Source organism: Pleurodeles waltl, chromosome 5 (assembly GCF_031143425.1).
Source record: "Pleurodeles waltl isolate 20211129_DDA chromosome 5, aPleWal1.hap1.20221129, whole genome shotgun sequence".
Lineage (NCBI taxonomy): Eukaryota > Metazoa > Chordata > Amphibia > Caudata > Salamandridae > Pleurodeles > Pleurodeles waltl.
Window position 1 is genome coordinate 54,743,400 of NC_090444.1, and position 23,398 is coordinate 54,766,797.

At 45.4% G+C, this 23,398-nt stretch overlaps 1 protein-coding gene across 1 annotated transcript in view; it reads left to right on the plus strand.

Annotated features, from left to right (window-relative positions):
* Positions 1-23,398, plus strand: part of LOC138296981 (WAP four-disulfide core domain protein 8-like) — a 300,160-nt gene that overhangs the window by 225,619 nt on the left and 51,143 nt on the right. The window contains exon 7 of the mRNA XM_069236498.1: positions 22,667-22,813. Coding sequence (XP_069092599.1) covers positions 22,667-22,813 — 147 coding nt within the window. The remainder of the gene's footprint in view (positions 1-22,666; positions 22,814-23,398) is intronic.

A 23,398-nucleotide genomic window follows, 5' to 3' on the forward strand; every position in this document is an offset into this window, starting at 1 on the left:
AAGTAATGTGTGACTACAGTGGTATTGCATGAACTTTACATGTCTCCTAGATAAGCCTTGACTGATCACCCACAACTACCTCTAGCAAACCTGGCTTCTAGACACTGCCTACATTTCACTAATACGGGATACCTGGACCTGGTATAAGTATAAATTCCTTAGGTACCCACCACACACCGAGTCAGATTTTTACACTCTCACACCCACTGTTGCACCTGGACAGACACTCTCACACCCACTGTCACACCAACACAGACACTCTCACACCCAGATAGGCATTCTCACACCCACTCTCACACCTAGACAGACACTCTCACTCCCACTGTTATACCAACGCATACACTCTCACAACCATTTTCACAACCAAACTGTCTGCTGCTGCTGCGATTTGGCAGTAATAGTGCCAAGATCTAAATCAGGCCCCATGTGGCAAATGTAATGTTGAGTCACCTATATTCATTACATCGTCAACAAACGATATAACACAAAACAGTGTTGAAAGATAAGGCATTCTATTCATACAATACTTTATTATACTATCTTCCATACAACAGGGGTGTGTCTAACTGACACTGTGATGAATGGTGGCTGATGTGATGAACACATATCTTTAGTTACTATCTTTATAATTTCAACCAGGGCTTCACACTGATGAGTCCTTCTTCTTTTCTAAGAAATTCCGAGACTTACAGGATGCTCTTCCTACTGAAAATCCTTGGGTGAGGGCATCACGCAGTTCTCGTGTGAAATTCACAGTTGGTGATATTTTTCCCCTGGTGATTATTTTGCATCATAAAGTCATGTCATATTTCTGCAAATGGTGTTTTATTGATAGAGAAGTCTGGTGTGTGCCCTACAGTAAACGTTACCTGCATGATGAGTCCTCTGCCCAGAACATGCCACCATGATACTGACTGTGTTGGGGTCCAGAAGTGCTGCCAGCATAGCTGTGTCTTTGAGTGTACAGACCCTGTGACAGCCACATTACTAATGCAAGCCTGTCTATGAACAGGGCACAGATTCACTGCTCTGATCCTATTACAGCTTGTTAGATAATGTGATGTGTTGCTGTGCACACCACAGAGCTCTCCTTGGAAACTGGAAGCTGAATCCCAGTGGTCCGTAATCTAACTTTCAATTTACAAATTTATCAAGTGTACGCCTAATTATAGCCTCATTGCAAGTTTTGGGAAGCTCATAGACATTCCATATGGAGTATTGCTCATTATTCAAATGTACTCGTTACCATTCCAAAATAGTTATCAGTAGAAGCCCTGCTTCATATGTGGGGCTCTTGTTAGATGGAATCAAAATTGTTTCTTAATTCATGTGGTAGTCTTGCATCTAGTGTGGGATCTTTCTACTAGCAGTGAAAAGATTTGAACTGCAGCAAAGCACTGAAAGTACACAAAGTGGAAAGAAGGAATAAACTGCCATCTGAAGATACAATGCCCAATCCTATATCACAATAGCATACAATAATGTCTCAACGGTATCAATCAAAATAGCTTTGCAAAGTAAATTTTTAATAATAAGAAAAAGGGAAACACACAAATCAAGTTACTGAGGTCATATTTACAAGATCAGAAAGACAATATAAAGCAGCATAATCAGTTGTCTGAATCATATGCACTAAATAACACATGAACGCGTTATGAGGTGGGCAAAACGCTCCCAACTCAAAAAGAAATGCAGACTCTTCTTGGCAATCCAAAGACAGTATGTACTAACTGTTGCGACAGGGAGAAGATCACTACACACTGCACCTCAGCACCCTCAAGCTACCTAAGCAGTTTATCTCAAATGCCTGTTCCTGCAGGCAGACCTTTTTATACGATTCAATACAAGGCTTTATTCCACATAGAAAATAATAAGTAATTTGTAAGTTACAAATTCAAGGCAAAAAACACTGAAAGACATGTGACTGTATAACCCTGAATTCCTGAACTAAACCATTAGACATTTCATTAACCATTTAACAATGCTTTTTGACAGGGCATGTTTTTTTGTCTAAGAACGCATGGGTGTTTCATAGTAGGTGTGCACTCCTTAGATTGTGTGCTGGCAGCACTGTGTGCCTGAGGGCTCCGTGTGCTCAGAATGTAGGCCCATATAAATGAAGAATAGCGCACAACTGCGCTAATGCTGTTGTGTGTCATTTTTCTCAACGCTGGCTAACACCATTCCTTAAAGCCATCCGTGTGTCATATTTATGGAATGACGCACAGTGACGCTAAGGAATGGCTAGCAAAAAAAAAAAGACGCTAGTCGGGGGTGGCTTCAGGGGGAATGGCGCTAGTGGGTCAGAAATGATGTTAGGCTGGTTAGCGGGAAAACTTTTGCTGCTAGTCAGCCTAGCGACAGTTACTGATGCACAAGCAGCCCAAAAATTACTCCTGCCTAGCGGGCTTAGCCCCATTATATAGGTCCGCTTCCCACCCGCATGTCGTTTCTGCGCCGGGAGGTAGATATGGCTCTGGGGGGGGGCTACCATCATGTTTAGAATGGGAACGCCTACCTTGCATCTCAGTGACGAAAGATAGGATTGCGCATCCTAAACTTAGTGCTAGCTCCAATATTTTGACTCTTGATGGGCATAGAATTGAAATAAAAATATAGAGTTAGGTTAGCACCATTTTAGTGCCAAAATAAGTGCTAAGGTGACGCTAACCATCCATAAATATGGCCCTTAGGGGCAGATTTAAGGAACGTGGTGCTGCACCAAGTGCAGCGCCACTTTCCCGGCGCCCCTTAGTACCCCCCTACCACCACCATGTGTGCGCAGGGTAGGGGGTATAGTGTCATTTTTTTTGACGCTATTCATGTACTCTGCAGGAGCAGCTCCAAAATGTTGGCGCTACTCTTGCAGAGTACATATGGGCCCATTCTATATAGTGGAAGCCCCCTGCTCTGAGCACCTTGCACCAATTTTCCAGCCCCCCAACAGGGGAACGCCCATTTTGCATACAGTATGCCTGGCGCAGCTATAATGTAGCACAAAGGGTTACAGAGTGGCACAATGCATGCATTGCGCTACTCTGTAAATACGGCGCAGGGATTTCAGCCCTGTTGGGCCTCATTAATGTAAAAAATAATGGTGCTAGTGTGGTGCAAGGTGGCACCAGGGGACTATAAATATGCCCTTTAGTTTCTTACCTGCATCCATTGTTTAATCAAGCACCAATGTGTTCTAAGCTTCTTCAATTATGGACTTATTGTCTAATCAGGCCACAATCTGTTTGAAGGCATGGAGTATGTGCCGGGTGAGTTGTGTGCTGATGTTGTAAATGCTTTTAGATCAGTTAGGCATTAGTTGGCCTTTAAATAAAAACCCTTTCAAGTTTCCTATCTGACTCCATCCTTAAGAGAACTTTTCACCTTATTCTGGTAAGTGTGGGAGTTGGGCCTAAACCTTTTCTTAACTTTAAACAGCTATGTGGTTTTGGCTTGGGCCTGATGTTGTGTGATATTTCTGTGTTTCGTATTTTTTACATCATGTTACTTGTTTATATACCATACAACATTCCCCTCTCTATTTGATATTTCATCTACTTCATTCAGACCTGCCCTTGGCAGCAGGTAATACATGTTGTCCCACTAATCTACTACCTGTATTGGCATTCTAACTGAACACGTCCCTGCCACCTTAGCGGTTATTCTCCAAATGCATGCTAAAATTACTTGTATCATACAATCTATCAGTAACAAGATCACAGTAATTGGTAACAAAGTCCCCAACAGTCCCGACATCCATGATGGTAGTGGTGCAAACCAACCACTGGACTACTATCTGGTGCACCTCCTTCCTCTATCATTTTAGTATCAAAATTATGCAGTGTCTGTATTGCTTCTGACGAAGTTCGATTTTCTCTATCATTTGCTGGGATGAACGTGCAGCATGCAGATCTTATCTTGCTGCACCCCACCTTGCATGACTGTCATAAGGTCCAGTACGTAACGGTGTTGCAGCATCATCATTCTTAGGGTACACATTTCCTCTTCTATGGCTGAAGCCATCATTGGTGGTGTTGATGAGTTTGAGGAGCTACCACCTTGTGATTTGGATTCAACGAGCTGTTGCTTTAGCTTGGACAAATGGCAGGATGCTCCCAAAGAAAAGTTCAGCATCGTTGAACAGCCTCTATTCTTGGGCAACTTCGTTCCAGGTAATTGTATCATAATATTCTGCAGTTCTTGTTCTTCTGTTGAGATGTAGCAAAGTCATTCGAAGGCTCATGGGGTGTTTATGTAAAGCAGATATGTTTATTCCAGGGATCAACAAAACTGGAGCATGCAAAGTTACTGTGCATCAGATCCCACCCCAGTTGTGTGGTAACTGTGCATACACCAGTTCTCCACACTGTCAGAAGAAATCCATGACGCCTGAGGTGCCCCCCTGCATGTTAGTGTGGAAAACTGTGACCTTGCAACCAATATTTTGACCTACGTAAATGGTGCCATTTCCTCCCTGCACCCGTTCTCTGCCTGCCTTTTTATTGCAGACCTACCGCCATTAAATGGCTGGCAGAGAACAAGGTGATAATTGTGCTTGCAGGGCTTTCCCTGGCAGATTATGACCGCCGCAACTACCAGACCTCCGAGATCTCTGATCCTGGAGGTGCTGGTGGTCCCATCATGGCACGACTGCCAGAGTTCAAATATGGCACTCGAACCACTGCATTGGCGTAGGTCCAACCGCCATTCGCAAGGGGGCCTAAGTGTCATAGCTGGCACAGCACAGGCCACTTCACACAGTGACAGATGGGACTCGCTAATGGAACAAAATCATGATACGAGTAGTAAGGAAAATATATCAGATGTTCATGCATTCCCCAGGTTGTTCAGGTCCCCTGGGTACACATGGATAAAAGAATCCTCTGTAGCTATTAGAAGGATCAATAAAAATATTACTGAGATATAATGTAGAGGAAAATACCCATGTGGCACTTTGAGTGCTCTGATTCACTTATTTGCCAATTTGTAATCTTTGCTGAATACTTACCCACATCCACAAACTCAAACATGGGTTGCAGCAGGGTGGTTTGCTTTTTCATGGAAACTGAGGCTGATCCACATAGCAGTGCGTTGTGTCACTGTGTCAGTGTATAACATAATGATACCTGGGAACGTGCCAGCAAATCTAGTATGTAACTCCATGAGACAAGTAAAATAAATTCTTTAAGTCTAAAATGCAATAGTTTGGTATATTAAAGTGCTATCTTTGAAAGTTCAAGGTGCATAGGAAAATGCATATCAGAGCTATGTAAGCTAATTCTCATCCATTTGGCGAAACTGGTAATGGCATTGCAGAAATTACTTCTGGTGGTGGTCTTTGCTGAGTAAGAGGATGAGTTGTCTGTTGCCTGAATAGGATATGATGTTGAATTTTTGGGATCTGACATGTTAGTGAGGGGAGCCATGTAGGTGTTGATGATTGGGGTACGCTGCAGATGATGCTCTTAGGTTTGGAGGGAAAGGGTGGTAGGTGGATTCTCTGAAGTCATCCTGTGAAGAATGAGGCAACCCATTTGAGGGCATTTTTTACTGCATACCAATGCTGTTCGGTCTATTGAGGAGGGTGTTGTGGAATACAGTATTGAATGCCGTTGATAAGATGAGGAGGGTCAGGGCTGCTCTGTGGTCAAGGAGAGATCTGATGTCACCTGTGGCTGTGATAAGGGCAGTTTCTGTGCTGTGGTTGGTGCAGAAGCTGGATTGGAAGACCTCAAGGAAGTTGTTTTTCTCCAGGTGTTCTGTGAGCTGGTGGTTGATGGCCTTCTTGAGGACTTTTGTGGTGTAAAGGAGCAGTGAGGTGGCTCAGTAATTTTTCAGTTCACTGGGATCCGCAGAGATTTTCTTGAGAAGCGGTTTTACCTCTGCATGCTTCCATCTGTTAGCGAAGGCTACCATTGTAAGGGCGGCATTGAGGATGTTGGTGAGTTCTGTACAGAATTCCTTAGTTCCTAGGTTGAATAAGTGATGGGGACTGGGATTGGTGTGTGCTCCAGAGTGGATGGTGGACATGATGGCTACAGTGTTGTACGTGGTGATCTGGTTTCATGTGATGATTACTTGGTTGGTGTGAGTGGTTGGGTTGAGGTTGTTGAAGTTAATATCGGTGAGTTGGGGCTAGATGTTGTTGTAGATGTTGGCTATCTTGCTGTGCAAATAGTATGATAGAGTGTGGCAGAGTTCTTGGGAGGGGAATTGTTAGAAATGGGGTCTCTGGTTGGCAGTCAGTTTGCACTCTGTCTAATCAGGGACCCTCACTCTAGTCAGGGCATTGGAGGCACACACTTAAGGTAACCTTTGCTCACCCCCTTGGTAGCATGGCACATGCATTCAGGCTTATCTCAAAGGCAAAGTGTAAAGTATTTGTACCAAAACACACAGTAATACAGTGAAAACACTACCAAAGTGCACACCACACCAGTTCAGAAAAATAGCCAATATTTATCTAAATCAAACAAGACCAAAATTACAAATATCCAACATACACAAGTGAAGTTATGAATTATTAAAATATAGAATCTTAGTCCATAAAAAACAATGGATACAATGTTGTTACATAAAGTACCTGGTTTGCGTCAAAAATAAAGCTGCACGGGCGAACGTGCGTCAGAAAAGTTAGAAATACGTCAATTCCATATTCTCAAGTGAGGCCGTGCATCGTTTCTTCTATGGTCGGGTAGGCAATGCACTGGTTTTCTCTCCCACAAGAGAGCGATGTGTCAATTTCTGGATGCAGTACCTCCGATCCGTGCAGGTTCACATTGATTTTGATGCCTTGCGATGATGCGTGCAAAATCCAGCTGCACGGTGATGAAAAACTGTGCTGCGTGGGGTTTGCGCCATTTTCAGCAGCCGCAAGTGGATATTGTGTCATTTCTTCAGCTGCAATGCAGGTGATGCATCGATTTCTCAACCACAATGCAGGTGGTACATCCATTTTCAGCTGCGATGCAGATGGCGCATCATTTTTAAAGTCGGGTTGTAGGTGGTGTGTCGATATTTTCCCTGCACGGCTCCTGTGCGTGGATTCCCACGTGGGTTCCACCAGCTTCACCTTTCAAGGGACCAGGGACTGGGGAGGGCACCACTTGGCAGTATAAGAGTTTCAGCAGAGAGTCCAGGTGCTGGCAGAGGAAATCTTTGATGGCCCTGAGACTTCAAAACAAGAGGCAAACTCAGTCCAAGCCCTTGGAGACACTTCACTAGCAGGAATATACCACAAAGTCCAGCCTTTGTCCTCTTTTAGGCAGAAGCAGCAACTGCAGACCAACGAAGCAAAGTACAGTCACAGGCAAATGGGCAATACTCCTCCTCTAGCTCTTGAGCTTGTCTTCTTTGGAGAGGTTCCTCTTGTATCCAGAAGCAATCTAAAAATCTGGGGTTTTGGGTCCAATACTTATACCCCTTTCTGCCTTTGAAGTAGGCAAACTTAAAAGGAACGTCTCTGTTGTTCACAAGATCCTGCCTTGCCCAGACTCACCCCAGGGGATTGGAGACTGCATTGTGTGAAGGCAGGCACAGCCCTTTCAGGTGTAAGTGACCACTCCTCCTTCTACCCTAGCCCAGATGGCCCATCAGGATATGCAGGCTACACCCTAGCTCTCTTTCTGTGACTGTCTAGTGTAGATTCACAAACAGCCTACTGTCAGTCTGACCCAGTGAGGGAATACACAAGCAGGCAGAGTCACAGAATGATTCAAGCAAGAAAATGCCCACTTTCTAAAAGTGGCATTTTCAAACTGACATTCTAAAAAAACAACTTTTCCAAAAGATGTATTTTTAAATTGTGAGTTTAGAGACCCCACACTATATATCTCGATCTGCCACCAAAGGGAAACTGCACTTAAAAGTTATTTAAAAGCAGTCCCAATGTTAACCTATGAGAGAGATAGGCCTTGCAACATTGAAAACCTAATTTGGCAATATTTCACTGTTAGGAGATAAAAACACTAAATAAAGAAACAGAAAATGAAAACAAAACTAAGAGAATAGAGCAAACATGATACAAAGGTAAAAAAGGAAGGAAGCTACTGAATGAAAGATAAAGAGGAAAGAAATAACGAAAGAAGTGTGAAAACATTTTTTACATCAGAGAAAAAAGAGAGATGGTGAGAGAAACATGCAATAAAAGAACCAGGGCATGTATGTACTAACACATTTCCCACAGACACAGAATTGGAAAACAACTTTAACACTTAGGGTCCCGACTAGTAACTTGTGGCTTCCACATACAGATAGGAAAAAGAGGGATTTATAGTAAAACATGAATTGACAGATAAAGATAAGAAAAACAGCAGAGGAAGGAAGAAAGATCTAAAAAAAAGTGAAAGGACGTTTACTGAGTGAAAGGAAAGAGCAAATAAAGAAGACAAAGAAAGAATGAAGGGAAGAGAAAATAGAGTGAAAGAATGAACACCTGATGAAAAAAGAGAGGAATGAAACAAGGAAAGAAATATAAAAGTTTTTATAAGTTTGAATGGGGAAGTAGCAAGAGGAAGAAGGAAATAAAAAAAAGGAGAGGAGTACAAATAAACAGTTGAAAAGAAAGAGCAAAACTGTTAATATGTGGATTTTAAGAGCTGGAAAGAGAAAAGTGAGGAAGAAAGAAAATATTGAGAGTAAAGGGAGATAAGGAAAGAAAGGAGTGAGCTAAGTGAAACAGACCCTTCCAAATAAAGATGGCATCTAAGAATAGATTTAATTTGTTCCACTACATCCTCAAACAGAAGTCAGAGTGTGGAACAGCAGGAGGCACCGCAGAACAGCAGGAGGTTCATTAGGTGTATGTGAACCCTGATACAGCATTATTGGGGCACTTCAGATCAGGATTAGGGGTATAGACAGAGCTTAATCCTGGCCCTGTGCAGGAATAACAGAAAGGCAGTGGGTAAGGATTGAGAAATGGAGTGCTGTGTAACTTCTTGTATTGGAATAATGGGGCCCTGCAGGTTAGGGAGGATTGGAAGATTGCAGCAATTATTGGATAATTTTAACACATATTGTGAAAACAAGGGACTGGAGATTAATGCTACTAAGACCAAATTTAGGGGGATCAGACCCCACAAGTCATTCAGAGGGGATTTATTTCTGTAGCAGAAGATGCTTGAACGTGTACCAAAACTTTAGTGTCTGGCTATTATGCTTGATAGTAAATTATCCTGTACTTCGCACATTCAAAACAAAGGGCAGTACTTCTGCATAGAGCTATGGCAATCTTCAAAAATCATCAGGCAACATTGCCCAGACCAGTCTTCCCGCTATTGACCTCTATAACTTAAAAGCACAAGTAGTGGCCCTATATGGTGCCAAAATTTGGGGGACATTCAAATGTGAAAAGGCTGATCAAGAGTGAGAATACGTGTCCCAAAAGCACACCCCTTATCCCCATGTTCTATGATTTTGCACTCAGGAGAAAAGAGCATGTAGCAGTGTTAAGGCCTCTTCTCTTCGGGGTGAGAATTTGGACAGTATAGGAGCTTGCGCCATATCAGAAGGGTATGAGAGAACTTTTGGAACTAGATGAGAACACCACTTTTCCCTGGTTCAGGTATATTGAATGTTGGCTCAAACCGTGGCTTTTGACTTTCTGAACTGACCCTTCCTTCCTAACATTGTCTTCCAAAACACAATTAAAATTCATATTTTGGGATAATATTATCACTAGCTTACATCACAGCTCTCATTTAGGTAGATTATCAACTCAATTTTTGAAATGTAAACTCTGACCCTATTTCGAGAGTGTCTGGATACCCCCCAATCCCAAATGGCCTAGACCCTGTACATAAAGTTCTGTTATGACATATTATAAATATAGGGGCATATTTACAAGCTCCATGCGCCAACAGTGAGTCACCTTTGTGGTGCTCTGGCACTGCAGAGTGCAGACCCTTATCTACGAAGCCATGCACAGCTTTTCATAACCTCGTAGATAAGGTGTAAGGCAATGCAGCACAAGTCACTGTGTTTCCATACACCACGATAGGGGGGAGCTCCATGGGCATTGTGGTGGGTTTTCCCATGCTAAATCCATGGGTTTTGGGACATTCTGAGTTTTACAAAGATGTGTAAACTTGAGAAGGCATCAAAATCATACACCTCCTCAAGGGAGGAGGTTCGAGGAGAAATACATGTATTTCTCCATGTTTCTTTCTCCTACTGCGTGTGCTGCATTCTGGAAAAAAACCTCCATGGATTGTTTCTGTGCAGGTGCCTCTTCCTACATAAAACAGCCCTGCCAACAAGGCAGACACCCTTGCATCATGGTACTAGGGTGCCTGCGTTGGTGCTAGTGGTATAGAAAAGAAAAGTAGAGAACAGTATGGGAGGCAGGAGTGTTATAGAGAAAAGCAGTAGAGTCAGGAGTTGTGTGGAGCAGAGCAATAGAGTCAGGAGTAGTATAGAGAAGGGCAGTAGAGTCAGGAGTGGGATAGATGTAGGAGGCTGGACTGGCTTGTAGTGAGTACCAAGGGGTACTTGCACCTTGCACCAGGCCCAGTTATCCCTTATTAGTGTATAGGGTGTCTAGCAGCTTAGGCTGATAGATAATGGTAGCTTAGCAGAGCAGCTTAGGCTGAACTAGGAGACGTGTGAAGCTACTACAGTACCACTTAGTGTCATATGCACAATATCATAAGAAAACACAATACACAGTTATACTAAAAATAAAGGTACTTTATTTTTATGACAATATGCCAAAGTATCTTAGAGTGTACCCTCAGTGAGAGGATAGGAAATATACACAAGATATATATACACAATAGCAAAAATATGCAGTATAGTCTTAGAAAACAGTGCAAACAATGTATAGTTACAATAGGATGCAATGGGGAAACATAGGGATAAGGGCAACACAAACCATATACTCCAGAAGTGGAATGCGAACCACGAATGGACCCCAAACCTATGTGACCTTGTAGAGGGTCGCTGGGACTATTAGAAAATAGTGAGAGTTAGCAAAATAACCCTCCCCAAGACCCTGAAAAGTGAGTGCAAAGTGCACCATAGTTCCCCTAAGGACAAAATAGTCGTGTTAGAGGGAAAATGCAAGGAAAACACAATCCAGCAATGCAACAACGATGGATTCCTGACTGAGGGTACCTGTGGAACAAGGGGACCAAGTCCAAAAGTCACAAGCAGCTCGGAGATGGGCAGATGCCCAAGAAATGCCAGCGGTTGGTGCAAAGAAGCTCTTACTAGGCTGAAGAACTGTGAATACTGCAGGAACGACAAGGGCTAGAGACTTCCCCTTTGGAGGATGGATCCCCCACGCCTTGGAAAGTCCTGCAGAAGTGTTTTCCCGCCGGATGGACGCCAACAAGCCTTGCTACACGCAAATCGTGCGTTTGGCGTTTTTGGACGCTGCTGGGGCCCAGGAGGGACCAGGAGGTCGCAAATTGGACCTGCAGAGAGAGGGGACGTCGAGCAAGACAAAGAGCCCTCACTGAAGCAGGTAGCACCCGGAGAAGTGCCAGAAACAGGCACTACAAGGATGCGTGAAACGGTGCTCGCCGAAGTTGCACAAAGGAGTCCCACGTCGCCGGAGACCAACTTAGAAAGTCGTGCAATGCAGGTTAGAGTGCCGTGGACCCAGGCTTGGCTGTGCACGAACGATTTCCGCCGGAAGTGCACAGGGGCCGGAGTAGCTTGCAAAGTCTTGGTTCCCAGCAATGCAGCCCAGCGAGGTGAGGCAAGGACTTACCTCCACCAAACTTGGGCTGAAGAGTCACTGCACTGTGGGGGTCACTTGGACGGTGTCGCTGGATTCGAGGGACCTCGCTCGTCGTGCTGAGAGGAGACCCAAGGGGCCGGTAATGCAGCTTTTTGGTGCCTGCGGTTGCAGGGGGAAGATTCCGTCGACCCACGGGAGATTTCTTCGGAGCTTCTGGTGCAGAGAGGAGGCAGACTACCCCCACAGCATGCACAAGCAGGAAAACAGTCGAGAAGGCGGCAGGATCAGCGTTACAGAGTTGCAGTAATCGTCTTTGCTACTATGTTGCAGGTTTGCAGGCTTCCAGCGCGGTCAGCGGTCGATTCCTTATCAGAAGGTGAAGAGGGAGATGCAGAGGAACTCGGCTGAGCTCATGCATTCGTTATCTAAAGTTTCCCCAGAGACAGAGACCCTAAATAGCCAGAAAAGAGGGTTTGGCTACCTAGGAGAGAGGAAAGGCTACTAACACCTGAAGGAGCCTATCACAAGGAGTCTCTGACGTCACCTGGTGGCACTGGCCACTCAGAGCAGTCCAGTGTGCCAGCAGCACCTCTGTTTCCAAGATGGCAGAGGTCTGGAGCACACTGGAGGAGCTCTGGACACCTCCCAGGGGAGGTGCAGGTCAGGGGAGTGGTCACTCCCCTTTCCTTTGTCCAGTTTCGCGCCAGAGCAGGGGCTAAGGGGTCCCTGAACCGGTGTAGACTGGCTTATGCAGAATTGGGCACATCTGTGCCCAACAAAGCATTTCCAGAGGCTGGGGGAGGCTACTCCTCCCCTGCCTTCACACCATTTTCCAAAGGGAGAGGGTGTCACACCCTCTCTCAGAGGAAGTTCTTTGTTCTGCCATCCTGGGCCAGGCCTGGCTGGACCCCAGGAGGGCAGCTGCCTGTCTGAGGGGTTGGCAGCAGCAGCAGCTGCAGAGAAACCCCAGGAAGGGCAGTCTGGCAGTACCAGGGTCTGTGCTACAGACCACTGGGATCATGGAATTGTACCAACAATGCCAGGATGGCATAGAGGGGGCAATTCCATGATCATAGACATGTTACATGGCCATATTCGGAGTTACCATGGTGAAGCTACATATAGGTAGTGACCTATATGTAGTGCACGCGTGTAATGGTGTCCCCGCACTCACAAAGTTCAGTGAATTGGCTCTGAACAATGTGGGGGCACCTTGGCTAGTGCCAGGGTGCCCTCACACTAAGTAACTTTGCACCTAACCTTTACCAGGTAAAGGTTAGACATATAGGTGACTTATAAGTTACTTAAGTGCAGTGTAAAATGGCTGTGAAATAACGTGGACGTTATTTCACTCAGGCTGCAGTGGCAGGCCTGTGTAAGAATTGTCAGAGCTCCCTATGGGTGGCAAAAGAAATGCTGCAGCCCATAGGGATCTCCTGGAACCCCAATACCCTGGGTACCTCAGTACCATATACTAGGGAATTATAAGGGTGTTCCAGTAAGCCAATGTAAATTGGTAAAAATGGTCACTAGCCTGTCAGTGACAATTTGGAAAGAAATGAGAGAGCATAACCACTGAGGTTCTGATTAGCAGAGCCTCAGTGAGACAGTTAGTCACTACACAGGTAACACATTCAGGCACACTTATGAGCACTGGGGCCCTGGGTTACCAGGGTCCCAGTGACACATACAACTAAAACAACATATATACAGTGAAAAATGGGGGTAACATGCCAGGCAAGATGGTACTTTCCTACACAACCCCCCCCCAAACGAAGGACAATAAGACTAGCCATTACCTGATGAGTCTTCATTGTCTAAGTGGAAATATCTGGAGAGTCCATCTGCATTGGAGTGGCTACTCCCAGGTCTATGTTCCACTGTATAGTCCATTCCCTGTAGGGATATGGACCACCTCAACAATTTAGGATTTTCACCTTTCATTTGTTTTAGCCAAAGTAGAGGTTTGTGGTCTGTCTGAACAATGAAGTGAGTGCCAAACAGGTATGGCCTCAACTTCTTCAGAGCCCAGACCACAGCAAAGGCCTCCCTCTCAATGGCAGACCAACGCTTTTCTCTAGGGGTCAACCTTCTACTAATAAAAGCAACAGGTTGATCCTGGCCCTCAGAATTAAGTTGTGATAGGACTGCCCCTACTCCTAATTCAGATGCATCAGTCTGGACATAGAATTTTTTAGAGTAACAAGGGCTTTTCAGGACAGGTGCAGAGCACATGGCCTGCTTCAGCTCCTCAAAAGCTTTCTGACAGTTTGCTGTCCATAATACCTTTTTAGGCATTTTCTTGGATGTGAGGTCATTAAGAGGGGCTGCAATGGAGCCATAGTTCTTAATGAACCTCCTGTAATACCCAGTGAGGCCTAGGAAGGCTCTCACCTGAGTCTGAGTGGTAGGGGGAACCCAATCAATAATAGTTTGGATTTTCCCCTGAAGTGGTGCAATCTGTTCCCCACCAACAAGGTGTCCCAGATAAACCACCTTACCCTGCCCTATCTGGCACTTTGAAGCCTTGATAGTGAGGCCTGCCTTTTGCAGACCCTCCAAAACTTTCCAAAGGTGGACCAGGTGATCATCCCAGCTGGAGCTAAAGACAGCTATATCATCCAAATATGCTGCACTGAAAGCTTCCAGCCCTTGCAGGACTGTGTTCACCAACCTCTGAAAAGTGGCAGGTGCATTTTTCAAACCAAAAGGCATTACAGTAAACTGGTAATGTCCTCCAATGGTAGAAAATGCAGTCTTAGGTTTAGCATCTTCTGACAATTTGATCTGCCAATACCCTGCAGTCAAATCAAAAGTGCTTAGATACTTGGCAGATGCCAGTGTATCTATAAGCTCATCTGCCCTGGGTATAGGGTGAGCATCAGTTTTGGTTACCAAGTTGAGACCTCTATAGTCTACACAAAACCTCATTTCCTTCTTTCCATCTTTAGAATTGGGATTTGGTACCAGTACCACAGGGGAAGCCCATGGACTGTCAGAGTGCTCAACCACTCCTAGTTCTAACATTTTCTGAACTTCTTGCTTTATGCAGTCCCTGACATGGTCAGGCTGCCTATAGATCTTACTTTTGACAGGTAAACTGTCTCCAGTATCTATAGTGTGCTCACACCAAGAAGTGGTGCCTGGCACAATGGAGAAGAGTTCTGAAAATTGTCCTAGGAGATTTATGCAATTATCTTTCTGCTCAGCAGTAAGACAATCAGCCAAAACTACACCTTCCACAAGAGCATCTTGTTCTGTGGAAGAGAAGAGATCAGGTAGAGGATCACTGTCTTCTTCCTGTCCCTCATCTGTTGCCATGAGCAGGGTGAGATCAGCCCTGTCATAGTAGGGTTTCAGGCGGTTGACATGGAGCACCCTAAGGGGACTCCTGGCAGTGCCTAAGTCAACCAAGTAGGTGACTTCACCCTTCTTTTCAACAATTGTGTGGGGTCCACTCCATTTATCTTGGAGTGCTCTTGGGGCCACAGGCTCCAAGACCCACACTTTCTGTCCTGGTTGGTACTGAACCAAAACAGCCTTCTGATCATGCCATTGCTTCTGGAGCTCTTGGCTGGCCTGAAGGTTTTTACTGGCCTTTTTCATGTACTCAGCCATCCTTGATCTGAGGCCAAGTACATAATCCACAATATCCTGCTTAGGAGCTTTTAAAGGTTGTTCCCAACCCTCCTTTACAAGTGTGAGTGGACCCCTAACAGGGTGTCCAAAAAGAAGTTCAAAGGGGCTGAAGCCCACTCCTTTCTGGGGTACCTCCCTGTAGGCAAAAAGGAGGCATGGTAGAAGGATATCCCATCTCCTGCGGAGTTTTTCAGGGAGTCCCATAATCATGCCTTTGAGAGTTTTATTAAATCTCTCCACCAGTCCATTTGTTTGTGGATGATAGGGTGTTGTGAACTTGTAAGTTACACCACACTCCTTCCACATGGCCTTTAAGTATGCAGACATGAAATTGCTTCCCCTGTCTGATACTACTTCCTTTGGGAAGCCCACCCTGGAAAATATTCCCAGGAGGGCCTTTGCCACTGCAGGAGCTGTAGTGGTCCTTAAAGGAATAGCTTCAGGATATCTTGTGGCATGGTCCACTACCACTAAGATAAACCTATTGCCTGAAGCAGTAGGAGGGTCAAGGGGGCCAACTATGTCAACCCCTACCCTTTCAAAGGGAACCCCAACCACAGGCAGTGGGATAAGGGGTGCCTTTGGAGTGCCACCTGTCTTGCCACTGGCTTGACAGGTTTCACAGGACTTGCAAAATTCCTTTGTGTCCTCAGACATCCTAGGCCAATGAAACAAATGTACCAATCTGTCCCAAGTTTTCATTTGACCCAGGTGCCCAGCTAAGGGAATGTCATGTGCCAGTGTTAGGAGGAACTTTCTGTACTCCTGAGGAATCACTAATCTCCTGGCAGCTCCAGGTTTAGGATCCCTATGCTCAGTGTACAAGAGGTTGTCCTCCCAGTAAACTCTGTGTGAGTCACTGACATCCCCATTAGCCTGTTTGACAGCTTGCTGTCTGAGACCCTCTAATGTGGGACAGGTTTGCTGTGCCACACTCAGCTCCTCTCTGGCAGGCCCCCCTTCACCCAAAAGCTCAGCAGTGTCTGCTTCCAGCTCCTCTGGTGTAGGTTCTGCACAGGGAGGGAATTCTTCTTCCTCAGAAGTAGAATCCACTGTAGAGGGAGGGATAGTAGGAAGTGGTTTGCTTCTACTAGCCCTAGCTTTAGGGAGCACTTGGTCCATTGTTCCAGGATCCAAGCTTCCCTGTCCTTTTTGCTTTTTGGCCTGAGCCCTTGTCAAAGCAAAAATATGCCCTGGGATGCCCAGCATTGCTGCATGGGCCTCCAACTCCACATCTGACCAAGCTGATGTCTCCAAATCATTCCCTAATAGACAGTCTACAGGTAAATCTGAAGCTACCACAACCTTCTTTGGACCAGATACCCCCCCCCAGTTGAGATTTACAACAGCCATGGGGTGGCTTTGTGTTATGTTGTGAGCATCGGTTACTTGGTACTGGTGTCCAAGTATGTGTTGTTCAGGGTGCACTAGTTTCTCAATCACCATTGTGACACTGGCACCTGTGTCCCTGTAGGCCTGGACCTCAACACCATTTATTAGGGTTAGTTGCTTGTACTTCTCCAAGTTATGGGGGCAAGCAACCAAAGTGGCTAAATCAATAGCCCCTTCAGAGACTAAAGTAGCCTCTGTGGTCTCCCTAATCAGACCAACCCCAACTAAATTACCAAAAGTGAGCCCAGCTACTCCCTTGGATTGGCTATTAGTAGGTTTGCTCCCACCACCACTGCTATTAGTAGGGACACTAGGTGTAGCAGTAGGGGTTGTAGTGGTAGGAGCTGTGGTGCCTTTCTTTGGACAACTGGGATCTGTTGTCCAATGGCCTTTTATTTTACATAAATAGCACCATGGTTTCTTTTCCTTGTTCTGATTAAAGGAGGATTTGGACCCACCACCCCCACCAGAGTGTTTTTGTGGGCCTGATGAAGACTCATTTTTAGATTTGTCCCCACCCTTGTCAGAAGACTTACCATCCTTCTTTTTTTTGCCATCTTTGTCACCCCCTGTATGAACTTTTCTGTTCACTCTTGTTCTGACCCATTTGTCTGCCTTCTTTCCCAATTCTTGGGGAGAGGTCAGATCAGAGTCCACCAAGTACTGGTGCAACAAATCAGACACACAATTATTAAGAATATGCTCTCTCAGGATCAAGTTATACAGGCTGTCATAATCAGTAACTTTACTGCCATGTAACCACCCCTCCAAGGCCTTCACTGCCTGGTCAATGAAATCAACCCAGTCTTGTGAAGACTCCTTTTTGGTATCTCTGAACTTTATCCTGTACTGTTCAGTGGTTAAGCCATAACCATCCAGGAGTGCATTCTTAAGAACTTGGAAATTGTTAGCATCATTTTCTTTTACAGTAAGGAGCCTATCCCTACCTTTTCCAGTAAATGATAGCCATAGGATAGCAGCCCACTGCTTTTGAGGGACATCCTGTACAGCACAGGCCCTCTCAAGTGCAGCAAACCACTTGTTAATGTCATCCCCCTCCTTATAAGGGGGAACTATCTTGTGCAGATTCCTGGAATCATGCTCTTTTGCAGGATGACTATGGGGAATACTGCTGCTGCCACCATGGGTATCTAAACCCATCTTCTGTCTTTCCCTCTCTATTTCTAAAGACTGTCTATCCAAATCCAGCTGTTGCTTCTTGAGCTTCAGTCTGGTTTGCTCCACTCTCAATCTATTGAGCTCCCTTTCTAACAATCTGTCATCAGGGTGGGTGGGAGGGACATTTCTAGATACAGAGGTATGATGGGAATGAACAGAAGGAGACCTGTTCCTTACAGAGGGCACCCTAACAGCTTGGCTACCAGCATAATGTGAGAGCACATCATCAGTATGATGTGATTCAACCTCTGTACCAACTATGCTAGACTGTCTAGTAATGGGCAGGCTGAGAAGTTTCTTTCCTGAACCTTTTCCTGGGGGAGTCCCTGGATCAGATTGAGAACCATTAGCTACTTTTTCTACAGATTGGGCACTTATGGCCTTATCCTGTACTCTAAGCATATTAATTAACAGTTCTAAGGAAGGATTCTTCCCTACACTCAAACCTCTCTCTATGCAGAGACTCCTTGCTCCTTTCCAGCTAAGGTGATCATATGCAAGTTTGGACAGTTCAACATTTTTTCCTGTGCCAGACATTTTTTAGAGAGAGTTAAAGTGATAGCAAAAGAGAAAAAAGTTTTCAGAACTTTTTGGAAAGACAGAAAAAAAACTTTTTAAACTTTTAAGAACTTTTTGAAAGTTTAGAAGTACTTTTCAGCACTTAGAAAAGAGTGAAAAGAGGAAATGCAAAACTTTTTGGCTATGTGTATATACACTGACCTTGTTTTGTATATTTTTCTCTTATGAAAAGTACAATGACAAGAGTGGTAAGTAGTCTCAAAGCACTTATCCCACCGCTGCACAACCAATGTAGGAGGCTGGACTGGCTTGTAGTGAGTACCAAGGGGTACTTGCACCTTGCACCAGGCCCAGTTATCCCTTATTAGTGTATAGGGTGTCTAGCAGCTTAGGCTGATAGATAATGGTAGCTTAGCAGAGCAGCTTAGGCTGAACTAGGAGACGTGTGAAGCTACTACAGTACCACTTAGTGTCATATGCACAATATCATAAGAAAACACAATACACAGTTATACTAAAAATAAAGGTACTTTATTTTTATGACAATATGCCAAAGTATCTTAGAGTGTACCCTCAGTGAGAGGATAGGAAATATACACAAGATATATATACACAATAGCAAAAATATGCAGTATAGTCTTAGAAAACAGTGCAAACAATGTATAGTTACAATAGGATGCAATGGGGAAACATAGGGATAAGGGCAACACAAACCATATACTCCAGAAGTGGAATGCGAACCACGAATGGACCCCAAACCTATGTGACCTTGTAGAGGGTCGCTGGGACTATTAGAAAATAGTGAGAGTTAGCAAAATAACCCTCCCCAAGACCCTGAAAAGTGAGTGCAAAGTGCACCAAAGTTCCCCTAAGGACAAAATAGTCGTGTTAGAGGGAAAATGCAAGGAAAACACAAATCAGCAATGCAACAACGATGGATTCCTGACTGAGGGTACCTGTGGAACAAGGGGACCAAGTCCAAAAGTCACAAGCAGCTCGGAGATGGGCAGATGCCCAAGACATGCCAGCGGTTGGTGCAAAGAAGCTCTTACTAGGCTGAAGAACTGTGAATACTGCAGGAACGACAAGGGCTAGAGACTTCCCCTTTGGAGGATGGATCCCCCACGCCTTGGAGAGTCGTGCAGAAGTGTTTTCCCGCCGGATGGACGCCAACAAGCCTTGCTACACGCAAATCGTGCGTTTGGCGTTTTTGGACGCTGCTGGGGCCCAGGAGGGACCAGGAGGTCGCAAATTGGACCTGCAGAGAGAGGGGACGTCGAGCAAGACAAAGAGCCCTCACTGAAGCAGGTAGCACCCGGAGAAGTGCCAGAAACAGGCACTACGAGGATGCGTGAAACGGTGCTCGCCGAAGTTGCACAAAGGAGTCCCACGTCGCCGGAGACCAACTTAGAAAGTCGTGCAATGCAGGTTAGAGTGCCGTGGACCCAGGCTTGGCTGTGCACGAAGGATTTCCGCCGGAAGTGCACAGGGGCCGGAGTAGCTTGCAAATCGCGGTTCCCAGCAATGCAGCCCAGCGAGGTGAGGCAAGGACTTACCTCCACCAAACTTGGGCTGAAGAGTCACTGGACTGTGGGGGTCACTTGGACGGTGTCGCTGGATTCAAGGGACCTCGCTCGTCGTGCTGAGAGGAGACCCAAGGGACCGGTAATGCAGCTTTTTGGTGCCTGCGGTTGCAGGGGGAAGATTCCTTCGACCCCCGGGAGATTTCTTCGGAGCTTCTGGTGCAGAGAGGAGGCAGACTACCCCCACAGCATGCACAAGCAGGAAAACAGTCGAGAAGGCGGCAGGATCAGCGTTACAGAGTTGCAGTAGTCATCTTTGCTACTATGTTGCAGGTTTGCAGGCTTCCAGCGCGGTCAGCGGTCGATTCCTTATCAGAAGGTGAAGAGGGAGATGCAGAGGAACTCGGCTGAGCTCATGCATTCGTTATCTAAAGTTTCCCCAGAGACAGAGACCCTAAATAGCCAGAAAAGAGGGTTTGGCTACCTAGGAGAGAGGAAAGGCTACTAACACCTGAAGGAGCCTATCACAAGGAGTCTCTGACGTCACCTGGTGGCACTGGCCACTCAGAGCAGTCCAGTGTGCCAGCAGCACCTCTGTTTCCAAGATGGCAGAGGTCTGGAGCACACTGGAGGAGCTCTGGACACCTCCCAGGGGAGGTGCAGGTCAGGGGAGTGGTCACTCCCCTTTCCTTTGTCCAGTTTCGCGCCAGAGCAGGGGCTAAGGGGTCCCTGAACCGGTGTAGACTGGCTTATGCAGAATTGGGCACATCTGTGCCCAACAAAGCATTTCCAGAGGCTGGGGGAGGCTACTCCTCCCCTGCCTTCACACCATTTTCCAAAGGGAGAGGGTGTCACACCCTCTCTCAGAGGAAGTTCTTTGTTCTGCCATCCTGGGCCAGGCCTGGCTGGACCCCAGGAGGGCAGCTGCCTGTCTGAGGGGTTGGCAGCAGCAGCAGCTGCAGAGAAACCCCAGGAAGGGCAGTCTGGCAGTACCAGGGTCTGTGCTACAGACCACTGGGATCATGGAATTGTACCAACAATGCCAGGATGGCATAGAGGGGGCAATTCCATGATCATAGACATGTTACATGGCCATATTCGGAGTTACCATGGTGAAGCTACATATAGGTAGTGACCTATATGTAGTGCACGCGTGTAATGGTGTCCCCGCACTCACAAAGTTCAGTGAATTGGCTCTGAACAATGTGGGGGCACCTTGGCTAGTGCCAGGGTGCCCTCACACTAAGTAACTTTGCACCTAACCTTTACCAGGTAAAGGTTAGACATATAGGTGACTTATAAGTTACTTAAGTGCAGTGTAAAATGGCTGTGAAATAACGTGGACGTTATTTCACTCAGGCTGCAGTGGCAGGCCTGTGTAAGAATTGTCAGAGCTCCCTATGGGTGGCAAAAGAAATGCTGCAGCCCATAGGGATCTCCTGGAACCCCAATACCCTGGGTACCTCAGTACCATATACTAGGGAATTATAAGGGTGTTCCAGTAAGCCAATGTAAATTGGTAAAAATGGTCACTAGCCTGTCAGTGACAATTTGGAAAGAAATGAGAGAGCATAACCACTGAGGTTCTGATTAGCAGAGCCTCAGTGAGACAGTTAGTCACTACACAGGTAACACATTCAGGCACACTTATGAGCACTGGGGCCCTGGGTTACCAGGGTCCCAGTGACACATACAACTAAAACAACATATATACAGTGAAAAATGGGGGTAACATGCCAGGCAAGATGGTACTTTCCTACAATAGAGAAGAGCAGTATAGTCAGGAGTAGTATAGAGCAGAGCAGTGGAGTCAGGAGTGGTAAAGAGAGGAGCAGTAGAGTCAGGAGTGGTATAAATATGAGAAGTGGAATCAGGAGTGGTATAGGGAAGAGCAGTAGAGTCAGGAGTGGGATAGAGAAGAGATGTAGAGTGAAGCATGTGAAAGAGGAGCAGTTGAAAGAAGAATAAGAGAGCAAGGAGTAGAAGAAAGAACGGAAGAGGAAAGAACAGTAGAGAGAATAACAGTGGGCTGATGAACTGTACAGAGAAGATTGATGCTAGGAAACATGGTGAAAGAAGGAGAGATGGAGAAAAGAGCTGTAGAAAAACTTCTGGACAGCGAGGAGCACTAGAAAAGAGTGGTATAGAGAGGTCCAGTGGAGTCAGGAGTGGTACGTTGAAGTGAAGGGGTGAGGAGTGATAGAAAAAAGAGTGGCAAGAAATAAGAGATTAAGGGCCAGATGTAGCAAAGGGTTTTTCCCATTCTGTGTCAATTGGAAAATGTGTTTGTACATATGGGCTAAGGCACATTAGAGAGAACAGCAATAGAAAGAATAGGGTAGAGTGGAGATCAGTAGAGCTATCAGCAGAATGGAGATGAGTGTACGTAGGACAGAAGTAAAATGAGGAGTGCTAGAGAAGAGCTGTAGACTGAGGAGTCACAGAGAAAATAGTGCGGGGGAAGACAAATAGGAGCAGTAGAAGAGGGAGGAGGATGATATGAGAGGGAGGAAAGGGGTTCTATATGAGGCACGTTAATGTAACCTACAAGAGATGGTAGTTCAGCTGTGTGCAGTTTCTCTGAAGATATTGGAAGCTTTTTCTCCTTAGTTCCAAAGGAGTCAAGCAATCTATAAGGATAATTCAGTGTGAGGATCTGTGAACAGCCTGTGGCAGTTGTGCTGTTAGCTCAGGATGGCTGTGTTTTTAGTTCAATCCTGTTGGTGTTTTACAGATGCACCACATCCGGGGACCTGCCCCAAAATACAATCTGCGTGCAATGTGCCCCTGCCTCCCCCAGAGTGCCACAGTGACACAGACTGTCCGAAGACTGAGAAGTGCTGCAACCTCTGCGGGAAAATATGTGTGTCTGCTGTGAGAGGTAAAGTATCTTCAAACAATCTACCATCTTGGGGGTCTGGAGTCAGTTACTAAGCTCTACTGCTTCCTTTCCACATACAGCACCCAAAAACCTTTGAGTGAGTTGTTGGGATTTAGAAGACCAACATTACAGAATACTACATGAGATAGCATAACACGACATGACATAGCATAACATAACATTACATAAGATAAGATAAAATGACATGATATACCATAGCCTAAAATTACATTAAATAGAATCACATGGCATGACATAGCATAATACAACATTACATAAGATAGCATGACATGACATGACATAGCATTACATACCATTACATAAGATAAATGGCATGGCATAACATAACTTTATAATTCTATTGGCCTCACATAATATGATTTCTTTCTCCTGCTGTTCTCATCTTTTTCTTGCTTTGCACAATTTAAGGAGTATATATATGAGTGCACTTGAGTATGAATTAAAAACACAATTCAAAATTCTCGAGTATAAAGAACAAAAACCTTCTATTCCATATTAGCTTCCATTATTACACAGTGACAGTCACTACTGTGTAGTTATGATTCACACTACACTTTCCACAGA